The sequence below is a fragment of the Ciconia boyciana genome, chromosome 2, assembly GCF_034638445.1.
Source record: "Ciconia boyciana chromosome 2, ASM3463844v1, whole genome shotgun sequence".
NCBI lineage: Eukaryota > Metazoa > Chordata > Aves > Ciconiiformes > Ciconiidae > Ciconia > Ciconia boyciana.
The window spans coordinates 91,940,483-91,957,876 of record NC_132935.1 but is presented as its reverse complement, the minus strand read 5'-3'; the positions used below and the strand labels follow the sequence as shown (position 1 = coordinate 91,957,876).

The 17,394-nt window shown below is 46.0% G+C and overlaps 1 protein-coding gene across 1 annotated transcript in view; it reads right to left on the bottom strand.

Moving 5' to 3' along the window:
- The window catches only part of PHLPP1 (PH domain and leucine rich repeat protein phosphatase 1), a 145,948-nt gene extending 129,928 nt beyond the window's left edge, over window positions 1-16,020 (bottom strand). The window contains exon 1 of the mRNA XM_072853161.1: window positions 14,383-16,020. Within this exon, the coding sequence (XP_072709262.1) occupies window positions 14,383-15,751 (1,369 nt within the window). The 5' untranslated portion in view covers window positions 15,752-16,020. The remainder of the gene's footprint in view (window positions 1-14,382) is intronic.
- Between the last annotated feature and the right edge of the window lie 1,374 nt (window positions 16,021-17,394).

Below are 17,394 nucleotides of genomic sequence, written 5' to 3'. Positions count from 1 at the left end.
TATATGCACCCTAGCTCACTGCGCACTTCCCACAACACGTCAGTTCTATCAGCAGAAAACTCACACTTGAGAAGTCACTTTCCTTTCTCCTATGCACTTTACACATGTCAATTATGTCTATCACTGTGGTATCTAGTTATAAAGATTAGATACCACAGACTAGAGATGTGGGACAGTTCCTGGGAAGTGAAATGAATGCTTAAGTTTGCTAAGCATTTTCTGTCTAGTCGCTTTAATTTAGTCATTGCTTTCTCAGTTCTGTTTCACCTTCTTGTCCCCTCTATCTCTACCCTTCCCATGAACCAAAGGAAAGCCACTGTTACCAGCTTCCCCCTCACAGGCAGCAATACACTTCCTTGAGAGAGCATTAGTAACAGGCTGTAAAAGACGACCAACACATTGGCTAGAGCATTAGAACTCAAGTAGAGCAAGACTTAATTTCAGCAAGTTAAGTATAAGCGGCCAGCTACCACATGCCAGAGTAAAGTTTTCCTCATCAAACTCAGTACTTCAGAATATATAAGATTACATGTGCTAACAAAAAAATACTGGTCTATCCCTGTTCAGACAAATCCTAACATACCAAAGTATTCAGCTATCTTGAGGCTGTGGACTGTGAACTTCTTATGATTCTGTGCTCTTTCTCAAGAGCTGCCAAGTGTATAAACTGTTCCCATTATTTACTCACAGATTAACAGTTGGTAAATTGGTCCCAGGGAATCGCTGAAGAATTTTCCTTATAACCATTTCCCTTGCTAAAAAAAAAAAAAAGCCAACCACACAACGCCTTCCACCCCCCCAACCCTGAATGAATGTGAGAACTTCCTGCACTCAGAACAGCATGAATAGACCTGGCAAGTAGTCAGGGAGATAGTACAGGCCCATGAATGCTCTGAATTCAGCTTCTGTGCTGCCGCTAAATTAAAGGAATTCAGGACCCTCACAAAGGCTTGGTTATTTAATTATGTTATAAAATAAAAGGCTGAATCTATTAGACAGCATACGAAAGAAACCCTTTCCCCAGTGCCTGTGCAGAGCAAGCAGCCCCAGTGACTCTGCCTAACCTCCTCCCTCTCCTCCGGTGATGTCACCACCACGCTTCTGCCAGCGTCTAGCAGAGCTGGCGATGGTGGTAGAGCACTGCTCTACCTGCAGCAAGAGCCTTCACCAGCTAGTCCACAGACAAACCATGCTTCTTTATCACCTCAGGTTTTTTACCTTTGCTCTTCATTCACCGGAAAACTCGTGACACTTGCAAGCAAGCTACAACTGTATTTACCACTGCACCTTCAACCCCTGACTAGATGTGCTCACGTCAGCATTCAAATCCTCATTTCACTTCAACTGCCTTCAGTAAAAGTTAAAGCACACATATTACTAAGAGTAACTACAGGTAGCAAACAGTGAGAAGACAAAACCTCTACTTTTTTCCAATCATGTGCTGTCATCCCCCCCTTTATAACTAGCGAGGAACTCAGCAATTTGCCTTCCAGGTCATTAGGAAACAAAATCAAAGCAGCTTCCTCTTATTGAGAACTCCGCTGCTCACCAAATCTCTCAACAGCCTCACATGCACACAAGAAAATGGATAGGGTGAGAATAGCACATAGTGGGAAAGATTAAAGTAACCCACAGCACAGTGTACTCATTTTTACAGTTCAGCTAGTCCTGCTTACCGTTCAGGAACTCAGCCTGTTACACATGACACCTCTACTGATACCAGCACCTCATCCTTGCGCCTTGCCAGAAAGGTGACAGCCCTCCATCAATTCAAATCACAGTGAAATGCTCAGATTAGTGGCCATGCCAACATGGCTTAATGAGACTTGCAACTAGCCACCACCATGCTTTTCACTAACAAGAAGGGAAGCAAACAAATATTCATATTCAAAGGAAAGAAGCCAGGCATGCCTGCCTGCAGACAGTCCCACGGGAGTATATTCTCCTAAGCATGAGTTGCCAAAAGGACAACAGTAGCTCCAGTGCGGAGAAGCAAATGCTCAAGAGAATCCAAAAAGACAAAACGGGAAGTTTATGTATAAATAATAAGACAAGGTTTGCCTAATCTTTCATTAGGGAAATAGGGATCTTGCGCTATTTCCCTGCTACTGTGGCTGACAACACCACTGTATTCAGACGTTTCTGCTATGAAAAGGTTACTGCATATTAACTTCATGCCACGGCATTTGTTTTGGTATGGACAGCATCTACATTAGGTATGAAGGTCAGACATTAGTCTCTGACCATCTCTGAACAACTACACATTTTGCTGCAAAGCAGTATAGCCATGTCTATGGAGAAAGGCTCAAACGATTTTCAACTGAGTACATGCCCTACATGTTTAGAAAAATCAGTGGATATGAGCAAAAGTGAAACCTGAATGTGAAAAAAGTCAGTGTCACCAAAAACCCCCAGAGTGCCAAGACACAATGGCCAAAGGACCTATTGAAGAGCGTGTCAAATAACATCTCTGATTAAGGCTTGCCAATATGCACAGCATCTGAACTAACTTGAAATAACAATACCATGTCTGGAAAGGCAATTCTTTAAGTGCAATATGGTTAAAAACCTCACAGAATGAAGACAACATATAGGCACAAGAAGAGTGCACCCCTATCAAAATTACAGCTGTTCTTGCATTTACCAGCGACGAGTATACATATGCAATCCTCTCCTGGACAGAAATCTGCACACTGAGTTCCCAGAACGTGCTTACCAGGAATCCATCCTTTTCAGGGCTACAAGAGGAGACTAGACTTGCCCGGTACCATATTCCTCAGCAGTGCCTTCCTTCACAATTCAGAAAGGACAATGATTGCTAACTGCATTTTAACTTGACCAGCTGATCATGCCTAGCCTAGCTGCTGACAGCAAGCAAGAGAACAGTGCCAAATGCTGAATTTCCTCCCCATTTGCTGTACACATTCCTAAAAAGCATAAGCCTTACAGATGTGCCACATGTAATCCCACTGTTTACAAGTCAGTCTAATGTTAAAGATTCAGTACATCCAATTTTAGGTTCAAAGGCTATAACAGCATGAACTCTTCTACTGTCTGCCATAATTCTTACTATGCAAGATTAGCCTTTTTTCTTTCTTTCATAACCAGTTTACAAATTCTTCTTATAGACAAGCACTTTTAGAACATTATGCAGGCCACAACCTTTGCCTCTTAAATTCCTACATTTGCAAGAGATGCACTGCTGGGTGAAGAACATACATGTGACACAGGATTTTATTATTAAAAAAACAAAAACAAACAAACAAATTTGTCACATGCTTGTTTCTGTAATATAAAGGTACAATACACCCTAAACCTAAGGCTCTGCTCTTTTTCTCTCTTTTGACTACGCCGTTGCCTGATCCTCCATTGTTAAAACACACAGACACAGCAATTAATTGTAGCTATGTGCTGTGACTTTCTGGAGAGAATTTTGCTTATTTATTTTTGCGGCCCTGTGTTAGCCATGCTAGGATAAATGCTCTTCTCCACAAGTAACATAGTGGTACTGTTTCATACATAGCCTTAGAGATATGGGGGGGTGGACGAGGAACATACAGTCAGTCATACTGATAAATGGGCATTGCAGAGAAAACCCCTAAAATCTTCAAGAAGGGGACTAAAACTGTACAAAGTGGGTGAGTTGGCAAATGCAGCCAAGAATGCCCAAAAAATTCCTGTAGAAAAAAGGGAGGAGAAAAAATGAAAGAAAAAAGAAAAAAGGAAAAAAAGCTTAGCTGCATATCCTAGGCTAAAAGGATCTACAGTTGATCTATGCTTTGCAATCTGCTGACAGTCTCAAGACAGTGCTGTTCACAACTAAGGTGATGAATCTGCATTCCCCCGTTTCCACAGTGTAAGTAATATCAGTTATTTGCCAGGAACTCAAAATACACCTCCTGTTAATGCAAAACTGAAGAAGCAAGAGGTGCTGAAACTGCTCCCACTCCAGTGGAGCACTATAGAAAGGATCACACCCCACCCAGTGTTGCAAATTAAATACAATATATACCCCAGGCTCTAGCAGGCCATCTTCTCCAGAGCAACACTTGTTCTGACACTGACAGAAGCAATATGACTTAGTCCACTGCAGGCTACAAAGCCTCTTGATGTTTGTACTACAATATCTAGCAATACTGATCAATGTATTTTCGTTCTAGGTTTCAATTATGAAGCAAAAAGCTGGAAGTTGCAAAATAAACTAGGATCTTTTATCACATGGATCCAGAAAAGAAACATTCTGAAACATTTTTCTTACAAGAGACACTTCCAAGATGGAATCTGTAAAGCAAAATAAAATAATTTAATGTACTCTTCTCGTATTAGCAGGAATTAAAGTAGTCATTTTATTAAGAAGATTAAAGAAAGACAAACCAAGCAGTTCTCAGTGCTATAGTCTAATCTTAAGGGGAATTAATATACTTATACAGATGATAACATTGTTCTGGAAGTTATGAAATGGAAACACTGTCTGTATTTAATAGTCTGAAACGTATCACATTAATCTTCGGTTTATTCACAGGGAATATACAGACTATAGATTCTATTTTGGTTGATACAGACAAGGGACATGATTTTCATCCCACCAAAAAAAAAGATAAGACACGTCCACAGCCACTTCGCAAAGCCTGGACACTTCAAAGAGTTCAGATTCCCATTTTCAGCCAGTCCTTTCTTTTATTAGCTAGGACACCCCAGACAAAAAGAGTTAACTACTTGCTCTGAAAGGATATAAACTCAGGTCTGCTTCTAACCATTGAAATTTTAATCCACGCAACCACACTATGATCTCCACGCTTTTACCAAGACAGTACCTTAAAAATCCTCAACTCTAGGACTGAAATGGGGAAAAAATGCTTTTGTATAATTACATATTACACACCTTTCAACAAGCTGCTGTTGGTATTTCTGAAATGTTAAATTGCACCTCCCACACATACGTGATTAACTTCACTTTGAGAAACATCCCGTTTGCAACCTGCAAACTGTCTTGCCTTCATGTTTGTAGCCGTGCAATACTGGTACCAGAAGAAACCAAGAGCTCCTAGCCTGTTAACTTCAGTACATTATACATGCTAGCCTTCTTCCAGGAGTTCCACCGCTTCATTCGTAACAGTTTTTGTCATTAACTTTTTTATTCCAACAGGCAAGCTTTATAGCATGAAAGCAAATACATGTAGATGCAGAAAGCCAATAGTGACATACAATATTAGGTTGTCTCAGACACAATTAAGTTTCATAAATAAAATGATTGCTAACAGAGACTGTTGTCCCCTAGAGGTCTGTCTGTCCCACTAAGTAACACACAGCAGAAGGAAAAATACATTCCTCCATCACTTACAATTTGAGTCAATAATCATAAAATAACTGGTGATTAAGTAGTCACCGGTAGATCTGACCAATCATCTTATGAGCAAGCAGATTGCATAAATTGTTAGCTTGGCTGCTTGCAGGACTCTTAGCACAAACCCAGTGCTACTACTTACTATCTGCTTTTAAAAAAGGTTAGAGAGGATCAGACAGGAAGAAAAAGCAAGCGTTTGATCAAGAACAACAAAATATCATTGTATGCAATTCTGATCAGAAAACTCACTGTCCACTTAGAAACTTACTAGTTTCAAGGTAGCTTTAAAAATTATGAGAGCTGCTTAGATAAAGACCATTCTATGGCTTACATAAAAGCAAAATCGTTGCTAGTAAGAACTCTAAGCTTTTCTGTACCATTTATTTTAAAGCAAATAATAGGTTGAAATAGGCATAGTTATTGTTTAAAGAAGCATGCAGCTTTTTCAAAGGAAAGGAGTTGGTATTATTCTCATAAACTGAAGGTGCCTGAATCACAGGTTTTGGTCTACCCTTAATGCTGCATCTAAAATTCTCTCCTCACCAGAGCTTGCATTCAGAAAAGGAGTGGCCTGCTACTTATCTTAATTACAGGTCTTACTATCTCTTTCTCTTTGGACACAAAGATTCATAAATCGAACAAACAGGAAGGGAAACTGCATTCAGATTACATAATGAGGTTTATGTAAATCGCACCTACAGCCTAGGGTCCTGAACTTCAAAGGCATTCCAGCTCCTTCTTACCCCTTGGACCAAGGCCCAGTGTTTTGTCTTCATTTAAATAAGTTGGCATAGCACTTGGAGTGCTTGCAGATGAGAGGAACCGGTTCAAGCGGCTATTACGGGGTTTTGAGAATTATGAATACAATTCAGAACCTAGTGAAGTTGGTTTGAAGATTCCTGTTGCCATTGGACAAGACCAGGAACAATTAATACCCTGCAAAGGGCCAAATTCACCTCTGGCCCACAAAAAATGTTGAGTTAAACTTTAAAAATCTTCTTTACTTACACAATTTCATTTTCCTTCTACACCGAGAACTAAGCTAGATAAAACTGGAGAGAAAAATCCCCTGAAACTCAGTATTTTACATCAATATGTAAATAGTTATTCTTAGCTGTCAGATTGAGGAACACACAGTTAGTTGGGCAATGAGTATTTTCAGCATCCCTCCAAATAAGTCAAAGCCAGCTGGAAGAAATTTTACTTCCCCATCAACAGAAAAAGCTTCAAAGAATAGTATGGTATGTTGTGAAATTAAATGACTTTTCACTCCAGGAGGTCTTTCTTCCTGATTTAACAGTTGTCATTTTTAAATGCAATGTTCTTCAAAGAACAATTTTTGCCCCCTAAATAATGGGGGGGGCCACAAAAAACCCCAAGAGATTCTGCAACATTCCCATTCTTCCACATATTTTAACCACAACCACAGGAGCAGAAAGTCTCAGCCATCAGACCCAAAGGGTCAGGACTAGCTAGTTAGCTAAACAGGGAAGCAAGAGGAACCCTGATTGTGGCAACTGGCATAAAGAATTTGGACTATCAACTTACGTAACTAAATTATTTTATGTGACAGTGGCAGAGGGTACAGAGGGGGTGACCACAGCCGTGGTAACTTACAGACAGGACTCCAAATGGTGATTACTGCCAATGCTTTTTTTTTTTTTAAAAAGCCACCACCAAAGTGCGTGTACCAGCACAGACACCACAGAAAACTGGTTTTACTATTAATTTTGACTGCCTGAAATCCTGAATAGAATTTAACGGGACACAATATTGTTATTCATTTACAACCCAGATACGTCCCTCCGTGCTGTTAGGACAGCTGTTGCATTCCAACAGGCAAGAGATGTCTATTCTTTGCATGTTAACATTTTATCATATAGCACACATATGACAAAAAGTAAATCACGAGTCAATTAAAGTATACCATAAATAAAAAGGTTTAAAAGTTTAAAATTCTCCACTATCCAAGATGACTTCACAGCAGTCAGTGGGAAAATGTTCAATTAGAGTTTGCCACTACTTGTTTTTGGAAAATTATATCTATGGTAAGACAGCATACTGGACAAATGCCAACCTAATTGGAAAAAAATAATCTACAGCAAATACAAGTTATTTTATAGTGAAAAATGTAAAAATTATTCTCTCCAAAAAGGTAACACTGCAGCTAACTCAACTGTCCAGAAAAGCTATTTGAAGGACAAAAGTTACACAAAGAATAAAACACAGCAGTTTTGAGTGAAGTGGGAAGCTGAAAATCTACAATTTTCGCAGAAACTGTCTGACAAACTTTGTCAAGCTTAAATACCTCAAATCTATACATAACTCTGTCATTACCACACAGCTGGAATTTTAACTTAGGTTTCCAATCTTACAGATGATTATCATAAGCAAGACATTATTGATTATTTTTTAAATGAGGACATTGTCTTCCTGTGAAGCTTCTTAAATATCTCGTGAAGAGCTTAGTCTTTCAGAATTCCTGTCTTGGAGCCAAATCTAGAAAAAGTTAAGATACATTCATTTTTCAGTGAGTTTCAAACCTGTTAGTTGTTTACACAGGTCAGTTGCATTTCTCTTAAACAACTTTGAGAAGGAAAAAATAAGCTGGAATAGCATGGCCAAGACAGTGAAGCTTACAAACAAAAGAGACTTTAGTACACCCCACTCCACCCCTTTTACTTGAGTTAGTTTCCCCACACAAACTGCAACTGACTCCAAGCATCTAAGTCTACTCCATTTGAATCCACACCAAAAAAAGAGAGACCTCACCAAAAGAACCTCAAAGGTAAATGCAACATCAGTTCTCTGGGTCAAAGAATAAAGCTATTACAGGGCTATTTCAGACATACAGCTTCACAGAGTGCAAATCCTCATTTGAGCAAAAGTTCTAAAATAGAGCAATAAAATTGAGTCAAGGGAAACTGAAAACAAGTACACTCGCAGATTTACTTGATCTGAAATGCCAGTGTGCCACATTCCAACAAGCACTGAAATAACGAAACACTGAAGATTAAGTCAAAGTGTCTTTGCTTCTACTGTCCCAGGCAAATAGAAAGTCAGTCTTTGGTTTCTTCCCCCCCCCCCCCCAAATCAAGATACTAATAGCTTAAACAGTTAATTCAAAATGACCACCCCTTAAATGCAGAGGGAAGTAACAGCTGTAAGCATGTGAGGTACAGGTTCCCTCCAAATTAAACAGCTGAGCATAACAAGTAGCACTCTTTAGGATTTCTATCTCTAAGCTTCTGTTCTATGGAATTCTGTATACATATACTTTTCAAACTGACCTTCTCAGACATGGTGTTTTATACTTGCTTCTTTTCCAGAGGATCATTTGGATAACAAAGAAATCTCTCTTTATATTGTTTTATAAAACCACAAAGTAGTTTTTGGTAGTTAAGAAGCACATACCAGTTGCTAACACTGTTTCGAATGAATGTTTCTTTTTTGGTACTATTAAGTAGTATCTCCCCAAGAACCACGTAGTGCTTTAGATGCATAGCAGTCTGTCAGTGTCCTAACAGAACAGATGGATGTTTTAATTGCACAAGGGCTTTTAGGTGTATCAGCAGTTTCATCATCAAGAGGATGTTTATGCACAGTTTCAAAAAAAAAAAAAAAGAATTGATTTTTTAAGGAAATAGCTGGTGAGATATGGAAAGAGGGATAGTATCAAAATACATAAAGAGAAAAGAAAAAAAAAAGGGGGGGTGAACGCTGCATCCCATGCTGCAGCAGTGAGGAAATTGAGCTCCTGGATGTACCAATTTAGGTACTACATATTTAGTATATATAGTAACTCTTATGTCCATCACCCTGAAATCTCCCATGTTGGTACTTCACACGTACTTAAATTATGGATTCTAGCCAGGAGTACAACAGAATTTAAAAGCTGCAAAAAACCATTGTACTTAACAGCTGTCACATACCAAAGTTCAGCTGCGGTTTCACCAGCATTCCAGCATTATCTGCACAGCTCCTCCTGCTCAGGAGGAGAGGCCGCTGTGCCCTCAGAGCCTCCGAGCTCCTCAGAGCCTCTGAGCTCGCAAAGCCGCCTACCTTAGAAAGACCCCATTCCAACTGCAAGGAGATAAGCAAGCAGCTATGCACATGGACAGGTGGAGCAAGCCAACAGCACCGCAGCCATTTTAAACTTTCCTGCAGAACAGGACTAGAAATTTCACTCCTTTGGTCCTGCCAAGGACCAAGCTTGGATTTAAACATCCTATGTAATTGAAATTAGATAGTTTCCCAAAGCAGCAAGTTTTAGGTATTACTTCTCTTTGCAGGAGATGCCAACACATAAATGATTACAAGGTAGAAGAACGTACATCCAAGTCACATTAGGAAGAAAAAAATCAAGATCATGGCAGCCCTAGGCAGAAGTTGTTTTTCCTTTCAGTTTCAGACAAGTTCACAGAGACCTCTCCTTTCCAATCGCATCTGTGAAAAAGCATCCATTCACATTAATGTGAATTAGTTTTGTTCATGTTAAATAAGATACTGGATTTCAGAACTAAGTCAGTGCTTCAAAGGCAGCAGCTCTTTACGGCACAGCTGTTCTCCTACCCTCAGTTAAGAAGCTGGTCTGTCTTTGCACATTTTCCCCCCTTAAATGGCACTTAGTCATCTTAAATCGAGTTTACCAATGTATTAAATAGCTGAACTGAGTTATTCACCAAGCAGCGCAACAAGGAGCTAGTGATTCAATACATGTCACATTCCACAAAGCTCAGCATTGCCAGGCCTACGGTGTTTTCATGTAAGAGTAAGCATCTAAAACCACGTTTCCATCCATATAGCTTGAGGTCTTAGTGTGACCCCAACTACCAAGCATACTTTTTTAAAAAAACAACCAAATAATTGCTTAGGTCACCGCAACTGATGCTGGCCCTAGATCTTCCCACCCTTATCTTCATACTGGACAGACCACCAGTTCTTGTAATGAACTTTGAGACAAAGCTGGATTTGTTTCTCCTCATAGCTTTCTAAAAGGTCACATGAGCAAAAAGCATCTCTTTCCATATAACATCTAACAGCCAGTTGCAAAATTAACACCCCTAATTACATCTGGCATTTCTTAGTATCCTGCCTATAGGCAATCATCTACTGAAAAGCGATATATTTGATGACACCAGCAGGTGCAGAAGCCCTATGTCACATCAAAGAGCAAAGAATTTAATGGTGGCCAAGTGCCAGCATCACAAATAACATCACCTTTCAGGAGTAAAACAAAAAAGCCTCAAACATCTATTGTACTGAACCAGTCTTCAAGATCATGTTACTCATGCTCCTTTGCCATGCAGATGCTCCAGAACACAGCACTGAATATGATTCCATGCTTATTTTCCATGCTTATCTAAAATCTCAAAACAAATAAGCAGTTTTGCAGTTTTTAACTGACGAGATCATTGTATTAGTCTGTTTTTCCTTCTAGATGCAAGTTATAGAGAAATCAAGGCCAGTGGGACAACTTATGTTTTACAAAAATTATTTTCACAGAGCAATAAGGAATACTATAATTTGTTTGCGAGAAGCCTTCTGGATCACAGCCACTCTTATGGTTTTAGGAATAGTTTAGTAAGTCTGACCTAATCGGTCTCCCAGCGACAATATCATGACTGTAATTGCACTGTGGATTCTTATATAGTTCCATAACTCAGTAACGTAATAGCTCAGTGGAAAGCTATTTAACCATATCCTTTTAAATAGAGATTAAGCATTTCAAACTTTGAGAACAGTATCTTTTGTTGAGATAGATTTCAACAGAGAGAAAAGTTGACATGCATGACCAGTCGCTAATGCCCAGTTCTGCTCAAATTGATGTTAGAGGGAGTAGGATCAGACCCTTAAAGCCATAAGGGATTTTGTTTTAGCAACGGCGTTATCTGTTTAATGCTCAGAGTCAAGAGATAAAAGAAATCAACCACACTCACACTCTGAGTAAGAAAAGGAGAGGAGCTGATAAAATAAAGATGCACTAACCACGTTTTGAAACAAACCAAGGCAACATACAGGAAGCACTTTTGCCTTCCTGGTGTCACATTTTGGTTTTGGGGGCTCTTAAATTTGGAATTCTACATTAAAAGAACAGATATTTCATTTACAGAATGTTTGTGGACTGCTACTTATTAAGAAAGCTGTTTTGTCATAGTAAAAAATCCTGATTCTCTGCAGTTGTCCTAGCAATTTTTTAAAAAATATTTATTTTCTGGATTCCACAAGTAGAGAAATTACCAACCTACAGTAATCACTAAAATCATTGGCTGTATCATCTTATTTAGAATTTGTAATGTTAAGTTTCAGTATAGTAATCTTCCAGTCTTAAAACTGTCTCTTCCCAGAAATAAAAAAGACCAAAAGTCACCACTGTGCTCTCTTCTTCTCTCCCCACCCCAAGGGGATTAGGTGAAAGAATTCTTTTTAGAAGCGATGCAATAAATCCAGCCTAGGTTTATGCCATTTTACATCAGTACAAGACCAGGATCGCCAAATCCTGCTGAGACAGCTTGCAGGAAATTACAGGGATAGAGATGCTAGTGGTTCTCTATCCATTGGGACAAGCCAGGCTGCTTAAACCAATGAACTTCCAGGCAAACAGGAAATCACTGTTTTCAAGCTTTCCTTAGGGTATGATCCTGAAGGATCATTTATAAAAAAGGTACTTCTCCTAAGCTAAACATCCTACCTTTGGGGCCAAAAACCACTCCCCTTTCCAGTTTAATTTGATGGGTATTCTTTTTAAGTGTCTCTCCTTCCCTCCCTTTCATCTTTGGGGGCATGGGGGGAAATACAAAATAAGGAAGCAGAGATAACTTGCCAAGACAGTTACATAAAATCAATATGATTACATGTCAGTAATATTTTCTTAGCTGTTTTTGGCTGGTCTGGTGCATTAGATGCTGCAACCATTCTGCTACAAGCACCTGATCACAGGTGTTTTAGATGTTGATCACAGATCCCCTCAAAGAGATAAGGATTTCAAAAAACACTGCACTTTTGAAGTACGGAGGCATACTTCTTAGCATATGAACTTGCGTAAGAAATTTGCATTAATTTAATCCTATGTATGCTTATAGAAGTACATTTCTATTTAGTAGTTTTGAACAAGGAAGTCCAAAATGTACAAGCTACATTAGCAATCAAGTTGAGACACTGAAATAAAACAGAGTTGGAACATCCGCATTTAACATATAGAATTAATCATTTGATGCATAAAAACTACATGCAAACAGGCTTAACTGTGTGTAAGACTTTGCTACATTTTCTGATTGTGTTTTCTTTAGAACACATCCTGTTAGGAAAGGAAGCACACGGTTGTCCCATTTTAAAACATGTCTGTGCATCCCCATTTAACAGTGGAGCTGGAAATAAAGGAAGCAACATCCCTTCCAGCATCACCTGCCGACTTCCACCCTCAACAGCACAGCAGAGAAACACGCAGACCACCATCATCATCTGAAAAAAATATTTTAGCTCCTTTCTAACCCCAACATAGCTAACCTAGTTCTGTCAATCCCTTGAACAAATACTACTTCTGCACTCGTTATGCTGGGGTCATGATACAACCGACCAAGAAATCTGAAGAAAAGCTGAACTGACCACTCACCACCACTCCCACATTCTCTTCTGAATAAAGCAGGGCACTTACCTACCCTACTGCTCTCCTTCCCACCCTGCCATTACCGCCTCTTTTGACGTTCAACGGAATTGAGTCAAGAGAAGAATCTCCGTATTTTTCAGAGTTAAAGCACTGCATTCTCACGGTTCAGTGAAGGACCACTCCACTCAGCCAAGCTGGCAAGGGGATGGATGGCATTTGCTACTTTGCTAGCATGACCTTATCTTTGGATACCACGTTTACCTATTTCAGAGGAAAACTTACTAGGTATTTGAACACTTACTTGGACATTAAACAATTTCTCCTTCTTGGAGAGATGGACAGGACAGTTAAAACCCAAGGAGTTCCAAGATTACAGTAAGTATTTTATACAAAGCAATTCAACTGACACACAAGGTATTTTTAAACCTAAAACTGCAGAAGGTTGCATAATTACAACGTGGGTGCTAACTTTTCCACCCAATACTCCCCAAATTCTGTACTGTAAGTTGTAACAGCAAAGCTGCATTAAAAAGCTTCTACCTGTTCGTTAGGTTTGACTACCCTGTTTTCAAACCCTAAAGGTTTTGACTACCCTGTTTGCAAAGGCTATGTCCTGTACTTGCGTACTTTCCTCGCTTACTGCCTCAGTCTCTCAGTGAGGTGCCGCTACTCTAACAAACGGCAAAACTGATCGCCAAGTGCTAACAACACGGAAAGCTAAGTACAGGATTTTGTTTGCAGGAATGCACCGTTCTCAGCTCAGGCATCTGCGCGCCCTGCACAGTTCCAACCTATTTCAGGAGCAAAACTGCGCGGAGCTTTCCCCTTCGGAGCAAGCCCGCCTTGCCCTCGGCTCCCTTACGAGGTGGTCTCAGAGCACGCCGGAGCACACAGCTCCGTTCAACCGCGAGCGAGCTGCCGGCATCCTGCAAAGACTTGAAGCAGCCTTCGACCTTCCATCCCCAGCAGCGGCACTGATGCATTTCTCGTCACTAGGGAAAGCAGTAGATTAAGGCTGATTTAACCTCGAACGCCTAGTGCCGCTGCTGGAAACGGAAAACAAGAGAAGAGCGACCTCCATTACCCACGCGTTGAAGGGAGGGGAGGCTGCCCTGGCACAGCATCAGCTCTGGGGCAGCCCCGAGCTTCTGAGCGCCGCTAACACCCCGGCTTCCCCCGGCAGCCGGCTCGGGGCAGCCCTGCCCGCCGCCGCCGCCGGTGATCTCCCCGCACGGCCCCTCCCCGGCGCGGCGACACCCGCGGGCCACCTTCCCCGTGAGAGGAGACAGCCCCGGCGGAGGGGCAGCGCCCGGCCACCCGCCGGCCCTCCCCTCACCCCGGCGCCCGCCGGACCAACGGCCAGGGCGGGGGGGGGAATCCGCGCCCGCCACCCCAACGGCCGCCCCCTCCCAACGGCCGCCGCCCCGCTCACCGGCGTAGAAGCGGATGAGGCAGCCGGTCTCCGAGTCCATGCCCTCCTCCTGCACCCGCCACAGGTCCCGGAAGCCCAGCTGGGAGAGGTAGTCGTTCTGGATCTGCAGCGGCTTCTCGTGGGCCTCCAGCCGCCGGCTGGTCTCCCCGTGGAGCTGCACGTACAGGGCGGGTGGCCCCGGCGGCGCGGCCCCCGCCGGCAGCTCCCGCCCGCCGGCCGCGCCCGCCGGCGCCCCCCCTGCTCGCCCCGGTGGCAGCTCTCCCGGGCAGGCGGGGCCCCGGCCAGGCCCCGCACCTGCTTCCACGCCGTCGGGGGGCACCGGCTCCACCTCCAGCTCCTCCGAGGAGGACGAGCCGCCGCCGCCGCCGCTGCTGTAGGGATCCAGCCGGTCGGAGACGCTCTCGGCGCTGGGGCTGAAGCTCTCGGTGTCAGAGCCGGCCAGCCCCAGCTCCCCCAGGAGGGAGGGGCAGGAGAGCGGCGGCCCCGCCAGGTACAGCTCGGCCGGCGGCGCCCCGGGACTGAAGTCGGAGGGCGCCGGGCTCGGCCGGCCGCCGGCCAAGTCACTCTCCTCGGCGCTGCCGCCCAGCGGCAAGCGGCTGGGCCGCGCCGCTTCCCCGCAGTCTCCTCCGGCCAGCCCGCTTCGCGTCCCCCGCCGGCCCCTCGGCCTCTCCTCCGGCTGCGGCCGCTGCCCCTCCGCCGCGGGCTCGGGCGGCGCCTCGGCGGGGGCCGCCGGCGGCTCGGGCGGGGGCTGCGGCGGCGCGCCCGCCTTGCCCAGCACCCGCACCACGCTGCTGCCGCCCCGGTGGCCGAGCTGCTGCAGCCGGGCGGCCACCTCGGCCGCCGTGGTCTCCAGCGTGCAGAGCACCGGGCGCAGGTAGCAGTTCATGTGGCGCTCGTAGACGTGGACACAGCCCCGCTGCAGGTCCCGCCGCACCCAGTCCCGCTCCGGGGGCTGCAGGGGCTGCAGCTGCCGGGGTGGCTTCAGCAGCAGCGCTTTCCTGTCCAAGCTGCGGGTGCCCAGCGAGGCGGCGGGGGCAGCGGCGGGCGAGGAGGCGGCGGCGGAGAGGTTCCTCTTCAGCCTGCCCCGCCGCAGGAGCAGGGAGTTGGCGTTGCCGGCCCCGCCGGGGGCCGCCGGAGTTCCGCCGGCCGCCAGCACGGCGGGGGGAGCGAAGCCGCCGGCTACCCCTCGCCTCCGCCGCGGGCCGCCAGCTCCTTTGCCGTCCAGCTGCCCGCCGCCGCCCGACGGCTCCACGCCGCTCTCCGCGCCGGGCGCTGCCCGACTCCTCCTGCCCGGGGAGCTGCTCTCCGGTTCCCCCCGCCCGCCGCCCGCCGCGGGGGCTTCTCTCGCTCGCTGTTGCGCGGGCTCCATTGCCCGCGGGGCCGGGGATGCCGCCGCCGCCCTGCTGGGAGCGCCGCTCGGCGGCCCGGCGCGGCGCGGGGGGGGCCGAGCGGAGCGCGGCGCCGCGTCCCGGGGGGGATCACGTAGCAGCGGGGCGCATTCCGCCGGTGCCCTCGCGCCGCGCGCCCGGCTCAGCCCCGCTCCCCGCCTGTCGCGAGCGCCATTAGGAAGGCAGAGGGCGAGTGAGCCAGCCGCCGCTCCCCGCGCGCGCGCGCCCGCCCGCCCGCTCCCCGCGCCTCATGAATATTAAGCAGCCCCCGCCTCCTCGCTGACAAGGGCCACCGAGCGAGGGAGGCTCGCGAGGGTGACGCCACCGCTCGCGCGGCCGGGCGGGGCCTCGCCGATAAACACAACGTGACCGCGCCTGGGGCTGGAGAGGGGGTGGTGGGGGCGCGCGGGGGCCGCTGGGAAGCGTAGTCCCGAGCCGGCTGGCGGCCGCCCACAGACTACAAGTCCCGGCAGCCTCTGCTCCCCGCCGCTCGGCTTCCCGCCGCGCCGGGCGGTTCTGCCCTTGGCCGCGGCGGGGGGCGGCAGGCTGCCTTCCCTCAGACGCGCGCCCCCGGCGTGGCCGTCCCCCAGCCTTTTTCCCAGCAAGCAAGCAAGCAGGCAGGCAGGCAGGCAGGCAGGCAGGCGGTGGGGGGGTCCCCGCTTTGTGTGTCGGAGGCCCGCCCGCCCCCACGGTGAGGTCGGCCGGCCGAGCGCGCAGCGCCGCGCGGTCCCGCCGTAACGGCCGCCGCCGCGCTGGTGAGGAGGCCCTGCGGCAGCTCCGCGCGGCCTGCGCCCCGTGGTGCGTTGCAGCCCTGCCCCTCATCCACCGGCCAGCTTCCTGCCCCCCCGCCGCCTGCAAGGGCCGTGAGGGCGGGAGCCCGGAATGTGCTGGAAGTCACAACGCTGACCCCGAGGAGGCGTAGTGTGCCGCCACTCCTTTCACACAGGGCTGAATCTCTTTTAAAATAATTCCCGGACTTTGTCCTAAGCTCGGTGGTTATATTCCTTAAGTCTTACCAGGTTTTACAGAAGAAACAGCTGATGAAGGGAAACCATACGGCCTGCAGTGCTGATAATGAGACCTGTGTGCAGTCACCCTTGTGCTGCACCTCACTAGGAACGTCAGTGCTTAGCAGTCATTGCTGGCGCGTAGCCACCTGGCAGCATACGCAAAACGATTTTACAAGTTCAGTGACCATACCCATTCCACCCTTAAAATCTGATGCGTTCTCCCCATTGGCTGTCTCAGCGCAGAACCCAAGCGCTGAGCCCGAGCGATTGTGCCCGAGGAGATGATCTCTTCAGAGCTAAGATGGAGAGAAACATGGAAATGTGTGGGGGAAATTACACGCACACGCACACACACATGAGAGCTGCTTTGTGAGTAGATTCACAGAGAAAGTTTCAGTGCTATTAGTCTGTCACTGTATTTCAGGGACTAAAATTACTGAAAATACTTACTTCTGGAAAACTGCTTAGAAGCAGCCATGGAAGAGCAGCATTTTCTCCCCCAAATGTGATTTTAAATGAATTCCTGGAAAGGAAAATGACAAGCAGATAAATACAATTAGCAGTGTGAAAGTGTAAGTTTCCATACTGTAAGGACACTGTATTACGGTATTTAT